General features: G+C 48.4%; 1 protein-coding gene across 1 annotated transcript in view; it reads left to right on the top strand.

Annotated features, from left to right (window-relative positions):
* Positions 1–246: 246 nt before the first annotated feature.
* Positions 247–13,259, top strand: part of gda (guanine deaminase) — a gene marked incomplete at its 3' end in the record, with an annotated part of 86,461 nt that continues 73,448 nt past the window's right edge. Inside the window, 5 exon segments of the mRNA XM_084323202.1 lie at positions 247–356; positions 7,648–7,736; positions 10,319–10,490; positions 11,021–11,026; positions 11,028–11,109. Of these exon segments, the coding sequence (XP_084179328.1) occupies positions 10,329–10,490; positions 11,021–11,026; positions 11,028–11,109 (250 nt within the window). The 5' untranslated portion in view covers positions 247–356; positions 7,648–7,736; positions 10,319–10,328.

The following is a 13,259-nucleotide window of genomic DNA, read 5'->3' as shown; positions in this document are numbered from 1 at the left end:
GAGTCAAGTGCGCACGCGGGCAAGACGCCCACACAGCTGTAAAAGACAACCCTCGGTGCGTTACATGGTCAGATATATTGGGCTGGCTCTCCTTGTGTAGTGCAACTCATCCCATCTTCTAGTGATCCACTCTGATCCACTCTAGTGATCCACTCTGACCCACTCTAGTGATCCACTCTGATCCACTCTGATCCACTCTGATCCACTCTGATCCAGACAGCGCAGGGATGACCAGCCGTACGCGATCCACCGCAGACATCGCGCGCGTCTACAGGGGGACATTTGTGCACTCGACTCAGGACGCTGCCTTGCGGATCTTGGAGGATGCTCTCCTGGGAGTGGATAAACAGGGAAAGGTTAGTTAAGCTCTAGGACCTTTTGTATATGTATATTATATAAATATTTCTTTGAGGAATTTATGGGCAACTTTTTTTATTTGTTAATAATCAGTTTGATAAACCAAAGAGCAATTAGCAAGTACGGTTACGTAATCATATTGTTATGTTTTATTATAGCCGAGGTCCTATCTCCATAAATATACAAATAAAGTTATTATTATAAAGCATTATTTCCGACTTTGAGCTATTAGCCATATACATGGTATTACAGTAGCTACACACTGCATGCATGCATCGTGCACGTGACTAGCTATCCTAAATGTACTGTAGGCTATAGGTCCTACAGGGTAAATAATATGAAGGCTTTTGTTCTGGGACATGGTGGTGTTCCAAGTCCAATGTAGGTAAACCAGTTGTAATTATCGTCTTAACTCATCTCACACACACCCTGCTGTTGGTCCAGGTTTACAGAATGAATCAAGTATGGAGAAGATATCTAATTTAAGAGAAATGTCTCCCTTATGTAGCTCCTTAATTCCCGCGGCATTATTCAGATTTCTCAAAATGTTATGCTGTCTGAACTGAAATCGAAACAGCTTTTTGTGCTTAGAGGCTATACCAACAAAATGTGCAGTTACTGGCTTCAAATGCCATTTTGATTTTAGGGTGGTTGAGGGTCTATGAACAGCAGAGATTGCTCAATCTAATTGTGTCAATCTAAAATAAAATGATCTGAAATAGGCCACTGCTTTTTTTGGAAGGGTGGGGGTGCTGAACAAAATAATGATCATCTCCTTTTTAGTCTCACGCTGAGTATTCTTTATTTATTTTCGGAACCCTAGGTAACTAGTAACCATATTTCCTAGTTACAGTACTTAATGATGATGATGTTAATCAGTAGTTTTCTCAACAAATGTACTATGTGCGTGGTTGAGTAAATTCAGTCGGCTTGTAGCCTACAGACAGGAGCTTGACCCCACTGACTTTGCATTCGTTTGTGGCTAAGTAGCCCGTCATGAGAAGGGATTCTACCAATCAACATCATTGGTAAATAGATTATGGTTCCAAAGATCAGACTATCCCTTTAAGTCATGTTTGCATAAAAAGGTTGATCACATGAAAAAGCCACAAGCTATAGGCTCTTTTTTACCTTTATTTACCAGGGTAAGTTCGCTGTGCAGATGCTCTTTTTCAGCAACACCCTGCTTCACACTCACGCAGTTACATACATTGACACCACCTGGGAGCCGCCCACTACAACCCAACTGTTGGCCACTGAGCAGCTCCACTGGAGCAGTTATATTATCGTATAGCTTACGCTCTGCTCTCTTGTAACTATCCCTTTATCCAATCTAATAATGAATAATTTCTCTCCACATGTACACACCCATCCGCCTGGCCACACCCACATCCGCTCCTCTACATAAGCGGGGTCGTGGCCACACCAACAGCTCCTTCCCTATATTTTCACCACCGTAAAGTGCCTGTGTACACCACTTTAAGTTTAGTGCCGAAATAGTTGTTGGAAAGGAGCTACCTTGACATTGTATCTTTGTTTTTTTCTCTCTCGCAATTTTACGAAAAAACTAAGAGATAATGTCTTCAACGTCGGAGGGTCTAGACGCTCACAACGGTACCCTCCACCAACGCTTCACTATCGCCGCATCCTCCGTGCGCCGTGGGGCGTCTCTGGCTCCGCGGCCGTGGCAGCCAGGTACGCCTGGGCGGCGCCCGGTGGCGAGTTTGCCTCGCCGAGGGGCCGTTGAGCCTCCATCTCCTGTGAGATGGCCGGGTTCCGGCCCTGGTTCCCCACCGCCAGTGGACAGTCGGCCGAGGATTTGCGTCGCAGACTCTTCGCCTCGGCTCGCTCTCGTCGTAAGGCGGCGAGCAGCAGGGGTGAACGGCCTGGTTTTAGTGTTGCGCTGGAGCCGGACGAGAGTTCTCTTGCCTCTTCTCCATTTCTGATGGAAACTGAGGATTACATGGAGGGGGCGGGAGCTCTCTTGTTCGAAGCCCCAGTAGAGACGTATCACTCTCCCCCTCGGGGAGAGGCAGGGAGTGCTGCGTCTCCTTGGGGTCCCTTGTACTCCAGGGTTGGGTTAGAACCTCCGACCCCGAGACAAGATGCCCAGCTATCTGCCGCGTCGGACGTTGGCGCCCGAGGCAGCCTCCCATACGTGAGGGACGCGAGTGACGTGGAGGGAGGTATGCAAGGGGAGTTGCTTGCCTTGTTCCCCGAGCTCATGGCGGCCGCCGCAGCCGCTAATGGCGTGGCGTTGCCGCAGCCACTGCCGGCACCTGTTCCTGATGACATGATAAGTCATCTCTGGCAACGTCGTCCTGTGAGAGAGACGGGCGTTTGTCTGCCCATTTGATAGTTTTTTAGTTCATTGATGTCGAATATCTTAAAGTTGATAGGTTCATCGTTCATAATGTCTGGTAATATCTTATATCTAAAGGCCATAATGTATAATATTCCTAATGGGGCCTGGAGTCTGTGTGTCTGTATCCTCCTCCTCCCTGCATGTGACCTGATGACCCCGTTGCTGCATCCATCCTGTGGCTCCCTCCTCACACACACGCACGCGCGCCTCACACACACACACATCCTCCTCTTTCGACGCGCACATGCACACACACACACACACACACACGCGCACACATCTCCCCCACCCAGCTGTCAGGGCCGTGATTTGTTGGGATGTTGTTCGAGACTAGGGGTCTCCTACATCTGGAACCCATTAGCCCCCCTTCTGAAACAAGCACACACACCGACTAGCACACACACACCACACACACACATACATACACACACAGATACAGATACACACATACACCACTCCCTTCTCTCCTCCGTCCAAGAGGGTATAAAATGTCATGTGATGTACTTCTTTCTTCTACTGGGGTGCGAGGAGATGAGCCCATGGGCTGCAGGAGGAGGGTGACTGTTCTTCTCTGTGAAATAAAAGCTCAGTTTGAAATACTCTGTCGTTCCGCGAATCTTTTGGTCGACTGGTCCATGACCATATCAATTCAGGACTCACGAGGGACAGGTTGGAGGCCTACGTGGCACAGGGACGCGTCTATACTTTCCACAAGCAACTTGTCCTTCCACGTTCCCGTTTTGCGCTCTGATTGGCCACGCTCCTACACTATTACGCCCCCACTATCTACACCAGTTATCTACGTAAGTAGAGAGTCGGCATTGCACTCAACCGATTCATTCAACACAATACACCATCCAACCAGAGTGGGAGCGCACACACAAAAGCACACACGCATGATATCTGATTTATTAATGCCAAATAATGGACGACGACCGCAATTGGCACTTGAAAAGTGTAAATGATGGATTAGTCAGTAACAATTCATGACAGCTTGTATAGCTCAACTGGTTAGTGCCCTGCCTGTAGACCATATGGTCCCCGGTTCGAATCTCTTGCTTACCTTTTTTTTCTTCTTCGTAACATTAAATAATCTATCCACTCTGGTGTCCCAAAAAGGACAATAACACCACCTTATGCATACTGCACCTTATGTGAATACTGTGATACTGTGAATACTGTATATTTCAGTTGGTTAGATAGTCAATTCTATTGACTTATTTGTTTACACTGCTTGTGTTGTTTTCACTACCTGTGTACCCCCCCCCCCCCATGCTGATATGATGCCTGAATTACCCCAAGGGGATCAATAAAGGAATATCTTATCTTATCAACCAGAGTGGATAAATTAATTAACGTTACAGAAAAAAAAGAAGTATCCAAGAGATTCAAACCGGGGACCATATGGTCCACAGGCAGGGGACTAAAGAGTTGAGCTTTACAAGCTGTCATGAATTCTTACTGACTAATCCATCATTTACACTTTTCAAGTGCCAATTGCGGTTGTCGTCCATTATTTGGCATTAATAAATCAGATATCATGCGTGTGTGCTTTTGTGTGTGCGCTCTCGCGCTGACTCGTTAAGCCTTTCCCTACACATATTCATTTCTGGAGCATTTCTTTATCCACTCTGGCGTGATGGTGTATTGTACTCGCAAATCGCTTCCTGTTGAATGAATCGGTTGAGTGCAATGCCGACTCTCTACTTACGAGGGGGGGGCGTAATAGCGTAGGTCAGTGGCCAATCAGAGCGCAAAACGGGAACGTGGAAGGACAAGTTGCTTGTGGAAAGTATAGACACCCCAGGGACAGGTAATCTCCAGCATCGTTGGCCTTACCCCCGCCTACGTGCCAGTCACGCGGGTGGTGGATTTGGTCCAGGGACTTAAGGACGGGGTGCCTCGGCTTGATAGCCCGATGGCATCCATACTTTGTCCCGAAATGGTGTGGGAGCCGTTAAGAAAGCCGGTTCCCCAGGGGAAATCGGCTAGGCATTTGGCAACTTGGAGTGACCAGGTGTACATCGCCGTGACTCAGAGCCTGGCTGCGACCTCCAACATCGCGCAGCTGGCGCGCTACATGTCGGGGCTGATGGCGGGCGGGTCGGTATTGGATGACCATCAACGATATCTTCACGCCCAGGTGGCTGGAGCCATCCTGCACCTTTCCCAGCTGCAGGCGATAGCCGCCGGGAAGGAGCGCACCCTGGCCACTCTCGTCCTGGCCACTCTCGTCCACCTTTGGCTGGAGCAGGCACGGGTGCCGTAACAGAGGAGGATTCCGCTGCTCACGGCCCCCCTCTCCGATGCTGGATTATTCGGGTCGGCCATGCAGCAGATGACGGCAGCCTGCAGGGAGATGGAGGAGGAGTGCTCCATGCTTCAACCTCATTTCCCCCGACCTGATGCCACCGGTGATGTCCGGAAGAAGCAACGCCGGCAGAGGACCGCGACCATTGCCTCCGCCACCACCGCCGCTGCTGCTGAGCCTTCGGCGAAGAAGGCCAGGAGTGGAGGGAGTGCCTCGACCGCTGCAGCCAGTCGCCCCACGCCCGGAGGGAACGGTAGGGATCGACGTGACCAGGCTCCCCAGAACCGTCCCTCCATTTTCATCGTATCCGGGGTATGGGGTCATGGGGGGTGAACTGATAAACCCCTCCCCCTTTTTACTGATTGGCCAGGGGGTTGGACCTCCTGTTCTTCGGTCTACCTGTCACGCTGTGGGGTCAGCGCGTCACAGGGAGGGGAAAGGGGGGGGGGGGGGGGGGGGGAGTTCCCTGGTCCCACGGCATATTTGGACAGGTGGGTCACGGAATTTCCCCGGCCATAGAATACGTCACTGGGCGCATTTCTATTGGTCATGAGACCTCCGTGAGTTCTTTCAGACTCCATATTGTGGACCACTGTCATTGTCAAGATTGGGTGATGCGGTGCGTTGGAAACTGTTCATTTTCTGCTCTTCACAGTGTGTGCTTGGTCCATATTGTGTTGTACCTTGCGCTGTGCTAAGGGGACTGGTCCTCCATTTGTTTTCGCCCCTCCTTTCCCCTGCTGGGCAGGGCTGGGAGGGGGCTGTCGATGAGGTTTTCTATTGAACCCCTCTGGCATCCCTGTGTACATCCCGGTCCGCCGGGCCCAGGTCCGAACTCGTTCTCGTCGACCTGTTGGCCTGGGTTAACCCCTTTTGAAAACTGAAACACTTGTACTGCCTGTATAGCCGGTGTATACACCCAGTTGTGTTTCTGAGTTTTTTCTTGGGGGGTTAAGGGAACAACCGCCTCCTGTTAAACTAAACATAGGGGGGTGGTTGATTCCCCGGTGTGTTGGTAGCAGAGTCGACTCTCGGGTTGAGGCCGGGCTTGACCCCGTCTGCCCGCGAGTGTGCCCCCGCACCTTTCATGATGTCTGCCAATCATGTCAGCCTTCTCTTGGACCTCGACCTCTCTAAGGGGTCAGGTTTGTGGATGGTGCACAGCCCCTTAGGCGCCTGTCTAGTCCGCAGTGCTCCGGGCACAGGTCGAGTTATGCCCTTTGGGCCTGTTGCCTGGATTGAGGGATCAACCTCTTGGGGGTTGTCTCCCCGGTGCGCCGACTAGCCCCACAGTATTGTGGGGGTGTAGCCTCTGTGGAGTGCTTCAGGGCGGCGTGCCGTACGGGGGAAGGGCCTGCTCTTGGATTGGGCCCTGTCCGATACGCTGGCGATGTGGGGGGTGGTGTCACCAGTGACCGCCTGGTGGGGTCTCGATGCTACGGCATCGTTGGCCTCACCGGGCCCCCTTTTTTCTCGGGGGGGTCCTGGCCCTCAGGCTGTTCCTGGGGCTGGGTCCTCATCCGCGCTCCGATGCTACGGCTTTGCCACGGGGTTGGGTTCTTGACCTTTGACCCTGTGATGTTGGGGGCTGTGACGGGGGTGTTTTTCTTCCCGTTCGTTCCCTGGTGGCATGTGGGATGCACGCCTGAGTGGTCGCGGGTCCTTCTGTGTGAAGGTAAGTCCCACGATCTGCTCACCCTGTGCGTTTGAGGTGCTAAACCCTCTTCGCACAGTCAAATCCGATTCCCTCCCGTCCCCCTCTAGTGGGGTCCGGGGGCTCGGGTCCTCCCCAGTTCTGATGGTTGTGGGGGGCCTCAGCGGGTACATCTGTTGAGCTTCCGCTCTGCTCAGCTCCTGTGTTCCAAGAGAGCAGGGCGTAAGCTATACTCTGACTCACTGAGGACCCTGTGGTCTTCGCCTTCGGTGGTGAAAGACTTGGGAAGGAGCTGTTGGTGTGGCCACGACCCCGCTTATGTAGAGGAGCGGATGTGGGTGTGGCCAGGTGGATGGGTGTGTACATGTGGAGAGAAATTATTCATTATTAGATTGGATAAAGGGATAGTTCCAAGAGAGCAGAGCGCTCGCCATACTCACTTCAGCTGTTGGTATTAAGGGAGGGGAGAGCGTTATGTATTCACTTCCCAAGCCGGTCACAAGACCATTTCTCTAACCTTCAGGCCACTGCTTTCTTCAGTTTCTGGTGGCTATTTTTTTTTTTTATTCTTTATGTTTACCTTAATTGCATTCTTTTTTTAATTGATTAAAAAACTAAAATAAGTTTAATTCAATTGAATGGTTCAGACTTAAACAATTCTGCTCTGAGCTCCTCTCTTTGCATGACCTCTCTTCAGCCATTAACATCAGCAATACACACACACACACACACACACACCCGCACACGCACACACACACACACGCACACCCACGCACACGCACACACACGCACACACACACACACACACACACACACACACACACACACACACACACACACACACACACACACACACACACACACACACACACACACACACACACACACACACACACACACACACACACACACACAGAAAAGTTGTTAACCTTTTGTTCCCGTCTTGCATTCCACTGTCAGATTGCCTTCATTGGGACAGGTCTGGAACTGGACGAGCTGTCACACACATATCGATTTCACTCATCTGAAGTCACCCAGCTAGCACAACAGTAAGTAGATGTCAACATCACATATAAATAACTATATTGTGCTGATTATAGAGCACAGTCTGCTTATTAACATAGCTTGGTGATGAATAGTCCTAGAGTTTATGTTTTATCTCTTACAGTACCTTGTCAAACATTAACATGTCAGCAATAGCCTACCACGGTATCAATGTATCACCTATAGGGACAATTCCAACTTGGTGAACTTCCCAGGATTAAAGACGAGTCTGAGAGAAGTATCTGTTAACCTGTTAAGCTGTAGGGTCCCCCAATTGGGAGACCCTGCTGTTTTTATCATAAATCGATCAATACAGACCGTATTAACACATCCAGCGCCAAAAACGCTGTCCAGCGTTATTGGCCGCCATGCGTTGTCTGCCAGGATCGCTGTACAGCGTTTTTGAGATCAATATTAAATTTTTTCGCCATGACATTCATAATTCATATACCCACCCCCGGTCCTGCAGCTGAACCTTAGATGTGACTGCAACAACGGCTCAATACCGCCGCCTGGTGGATGGTCAGGCGAGTTACACTCACAAACAGGATCTGCCATCAGTGCATCGATGAAAATCATCCGGCAGTCACATCTCGTTACGGGACTCGCGACAGACACTATGTACATAATGGATCGCTTTCTAACCTTAATAATCGATATGATTTCGGCGTTTATTGCGCCATACAAACCGGAAATGGACCTAGGCGATCGACGTCGTATAATTGGGATCTTTCACCGCCAGTCTCATTGGCCCACGGTAAGATGAATATAACGTTATTTTCAACCCGATTGTGCATTTCCTTGTTTGCAAACCATCTGATCAATATATCCACCCAACCTATGAACCTACATAAAGCAGTTACTGATGATCGGGGAATTATAAACGACCCCCCCCCCCCCCCCCCTTTCCTCCGCGCATGATGAGGCATAATGTATACCGATCATATACATTTGAGTTTTTTTGGTGTAGCGTGTATGGGGGGGAAACGGCAATCGATAATCTATATAATGCGTTTGGGCCTATAACTAGCGTTTTTGGAATTACAGCAGAAAAGATTAAAAACATACTTATATTCTAGAAGGTATTAACACAACAATGTATGAATGAAAAAGTATAACGTTCCCACATCCTGAACGATAGATAATCGATGTTGAATGGGCCATAGTAATGTCAATATAGCAATCAAATAAAAAAAGTTATAGCCCTGCAAAGAAGGTAAACATCTCCATAGGCTTACAGCGCTGGCAGAGAGGGGCATGAGATGGGCATAACCCCCAGCGGGCAATGGGTTAAGTGTGTTTCTTTTTCAAATGTAGCCAAGATTAAAGACCATAACCCTATAAACAGCAGTCAAAGTGTATATTTTCAGCACTACATTTGTTTACCGATGTTTGACTAAATCCAGATTTAAAACTGCCATTGGAAATAGGAGCTTTTCCCCTATCCATAGATGTATGATTTGGCCATAATAAGGTCAAGTTCAAGGTACATTTTGAATGTATAATTCAAATGGATTATAATTTATTACTGTATCTACAAATCCTTCTGTTTAATCATCTTCCCTTAAGCAAAATCATTCCCCTTCCCCTAAGCAAATCATTCATTTGCTTAGATTTTTTGTACACTTGATCTCAAGAAGGTGTTGAATGAGCTCAGTGAGCGAAATCAGAAGAACCTCAATGTTTTCATGGTGTTATTCACCGACAAAGATGCAAAATAAAATCATAATTTATATTCTCCTTTGTTTCATCACAATTTACTCAAGCCTAGTAACAGACACAATATTCTTGACACTGGGAATACATATCCCCAGGTCCCTAGATGTTCCTAGATACCAAGAACATGCAAATTGACCTAGTAGAAGTGGATGTCAAGTTAGACCGCGCTCTCAAGATACGACACTGGGTGCTGAAATCCCATTAAGTATTATATAAAAGAAGCAGTGAAGCCAGACCAGCACTCTCAGGTTCAAAATTTAATGGCAGCCTGAAACAAACATGTTTCGGAAATATGTATTCCTTCTTCAGTGTTATAGCTTGCCAAGCTATAACACTGAAGAAGGAATACATATTTCCGAAACATGTTTGTTTCAGGCTGCCATTAAATTTTGAACCTGAGAGTGCTGGTCTGGCTTCACTGCTTCTTTTACCTAGTAGAAGTGGAGCAATCTTCCATTTACTTGGACATGTACCTTTAGGCGGAATTTCTGAAAATAGGGCTACAGCTTAACAGGCTGTCAATATTTGTATAATGCAGTAGTAGACCTTCCTGAAGCCTAATATGCCTATGGTCTGGTAGGAAGGAGAAGAAGGGGGTTATCCTCTCTGCCTCTCAGACACTGATGTATTATCTCTGCATCACGATAGCCTTCTATATGATTAATTTAAAATACATTATCTTATTTTCTGCACTCAAAACCTGCCCTCTTTTCTTGATCCCCCAATCACATCTGTTGCTTTCCTCTGACAAACTAAGAGGCGGGCCTGTAGACATTATATTGGCAAAAAGTACACTGTCCTCTCACAACAAGGCAATTGTTTGTAAACACAGTATTGACGAGACTGTATGTGACTTCCTGTACTGTAGTGAGTTCTTCATGCCAGGAATGGTGGACACCCACATCCATGCCTCGCAGTACAGCTATGCTGGCACAGCGCTGGACCTGCCCTTGCTTCAGTGGCTCAACACCTACACCTTTCCCGTGGAGGCACAATACAGGGACCTGGAGTTTGCACGCAGGGTCTATACTCAAGTAGTGGTGAGTCATGCCAGGGTCTATACTCAAGTAGTGGTGAGTCATGCCAGGGTCTATACTCAAGTAGTGGTGAGTCATGCCAGGGTCTATACTCAAGTAGTGGTGAGTCATGCCAGGGTCTATACTCAAGTAGTGGTGAGTCATGCCAGGGTCTATACTCAAGTAGTGGTGAGTCATGCCAGGGTCTATACTCAAGTAGTGGTGAGTCACGCAGAAAGCTATCTGGCTGCATGTTAGCCTAACTTAGCACAATGAATGGAAGCGGACATGGCCGGTTAGCCTAGTCATTGTCCAACTAACACCTCTCCCGAAGGCTAACCGGTCATGTCCGCTTCCATTCATTGTGCTAAGCTAGGCTAACGTGCAGCCAGATAGCTTTCTACTGAACACACAGAGAGGAAACCGGTATCTATCTTCTTGTCTCTCTCTGGAGAAGACGATAAGCTAATTTCCCAAAATGTTGGCGTGTTATTTTAAAGCCTTAAATCCTTGAAGCCCCAAGTGCTGTAATGTGTGCCTGTGTGTCTTAACAGAGAAGAAACCCTAAGGAATGGAACCACCACCGCCTGTTACTTTGCTACCATACACACAGACGCCTCTCTTCTGCTGGGCCAGATTGCAAGTAAGATGATTGCACACACACACACACCACACACACACACACACACACACACACACACACACACACACACACACACACACACACACACACACACACACACACACACACACACACCACACACACACACACACACACACACACACACACACACACACACACACACACACACACACACACACACACACACACACACACACACACACACACACACACACACACACACACACACACACACACACACACACACACACACACACACACACACACACACACACACACACACACACACACACACACACACACACACACACACACACACACACACACACACACACACACACACACACACACACACACACACACAAACACACACACACACACACACACACACACACACACACACACACACACACACACACACACACACACACACACACACACACACACACACACACACACACACACACACACACACACACACCACACACACAACACACACACACACACACACACACACACACACACACACACACACACACACACACACACACACACACACACACACACACACACACACACACACACACACACACACACACACACACACACACACACACACACACACACACACACACACACACACACACACACACACACACACACACACACACACACACACACACACACACACACACACACACACACCCCTTCACTCATAGCCTTACGTCATTCCCAATCATAACCACTGTATCTATCCATATTTCTTGGTACGTCATATCTATAATTAGTATTATGTACGTCACTTATTTGATCTCTTCTGTATGAACGTTGTTAGCTCACCATTCTAGAGAGATCGTAGTAAGCAGTCTTTGTTGTACATATGTTGCTCAACATGTGCTTTCATTACAATGCCATCTTCAACCAAAGAATTACCAGAGGGAAAAGTGGTTGAAAAAAAGCTTCAACTACAACGATGTGCTCTTAGAATTAACATTAAATCTCACATGCTCATTCTCTCTTGCTCTCTCTACCTGGGTTATCTGTCTCTGTCTCAGTCTCTCCTCTCCTCTCTGCTCTCTCTACCTGGGTTATCTGTCTCTGTCTCAGTCTCTCCTCTCCTCTCCTCTCTGCTCTCTCTACCTGGGTTATCTGTCTCTGTCTCAGTCTCTCCTCTCCATACCTGAGTACTGTCTCTGTCTCAGTGTCTCAGTCTCTTCTCTTCTCTTCTCGCTCTACCTGGCTTACTCTCTCTGTCTCAGTCTCTCCTCTCTCTACCTGGCTACTCTCTCTGTCTCAGTCTCTCCTCTCTCTACCTGGCTACTCTCTCTGTCTCAGTCTCTCCTCTCTCTACCTGGCTACTCTCTCTGTCCTCAGTCTCTCCTCTCTCTACCTGGCTACTCTCTCTGTCTCAGTCTCTTCTCGCTCTACCTGGCTACTCTCTCTGTCTCAGTCTCTCCTCTCTCTACCTGGCTACTCTCTCTGTCTCAGTCTCTTCTCTCCCTACATGGTACTCTCTCTCTCTCTCTGTCTCAGTCTCTCCTCTCTCTACCTGGATACTCTCTCTGTCTCAGTCTCTCCTCTCTCTACCTGGCTACTCTCTCTGTCTCAGTCTCTTCTTCTCTACCTGGATACTCTCTCTGTCTCAGTCTCTTCTCTCCCTACAGGGGTTATCTCTCTCTGTCTCAGTCTCTCCTCTCTCTACCTGGGTTCTCTGTCTCAGTCTCTTCTCTCTCTCCCTGGGTTCTCTCTCTCTGTCTCAGTCTCTCCTCTCTCTATCTCTCTGTCTCAGTCTCTTCTCTCCTCTCTCTACCTGGGTTCTCTCTCTCTCTCTCTCTCTCTCTCTCTCTCTCTCTCTCTCTCTCTCTCTCTCTCTCTCTCTCTCTCTCCTCTCTCTACCTGGGTTCTCTCTCTGTCTCAGTCTCTTCTCTGTCTACACGGTACTCTCTCTCTCTGTCTCTGTCTCAGTCTCAGTCTCTTCTCTCCTCTCTCTACCTGGGTTCTCTCTCTGTCTCAGTCTCTTCTCTACTCTCTCTACCTGAGTTCTCTCTCTGTCTCAGTCTCTTCTCTCCTCTCTACCTGAGTTCTCTCTCTCTCTCTCTCTCTCTCTCTCTCTCTCTCTCTCTCTCTCACCTCTCTCTCTCTCTCTCTCT

The sequence above is a fragment of the Notolepis coatsorum genome, assembly GCF_963971535.1.
Source record: "Notolepis coatsorum genome assembly, chromosome: 10".
NCBI lineage: Eukaryota > Metazoa > Chordata > Actinopteri > Aulopiformes > Paralepididae > Notolepis > Notolepis coatsorum.
Note: the sequence above shows the minus strand (reverse complement) of the source record. Positions and strands in the feature narration are given on the sequence as shown.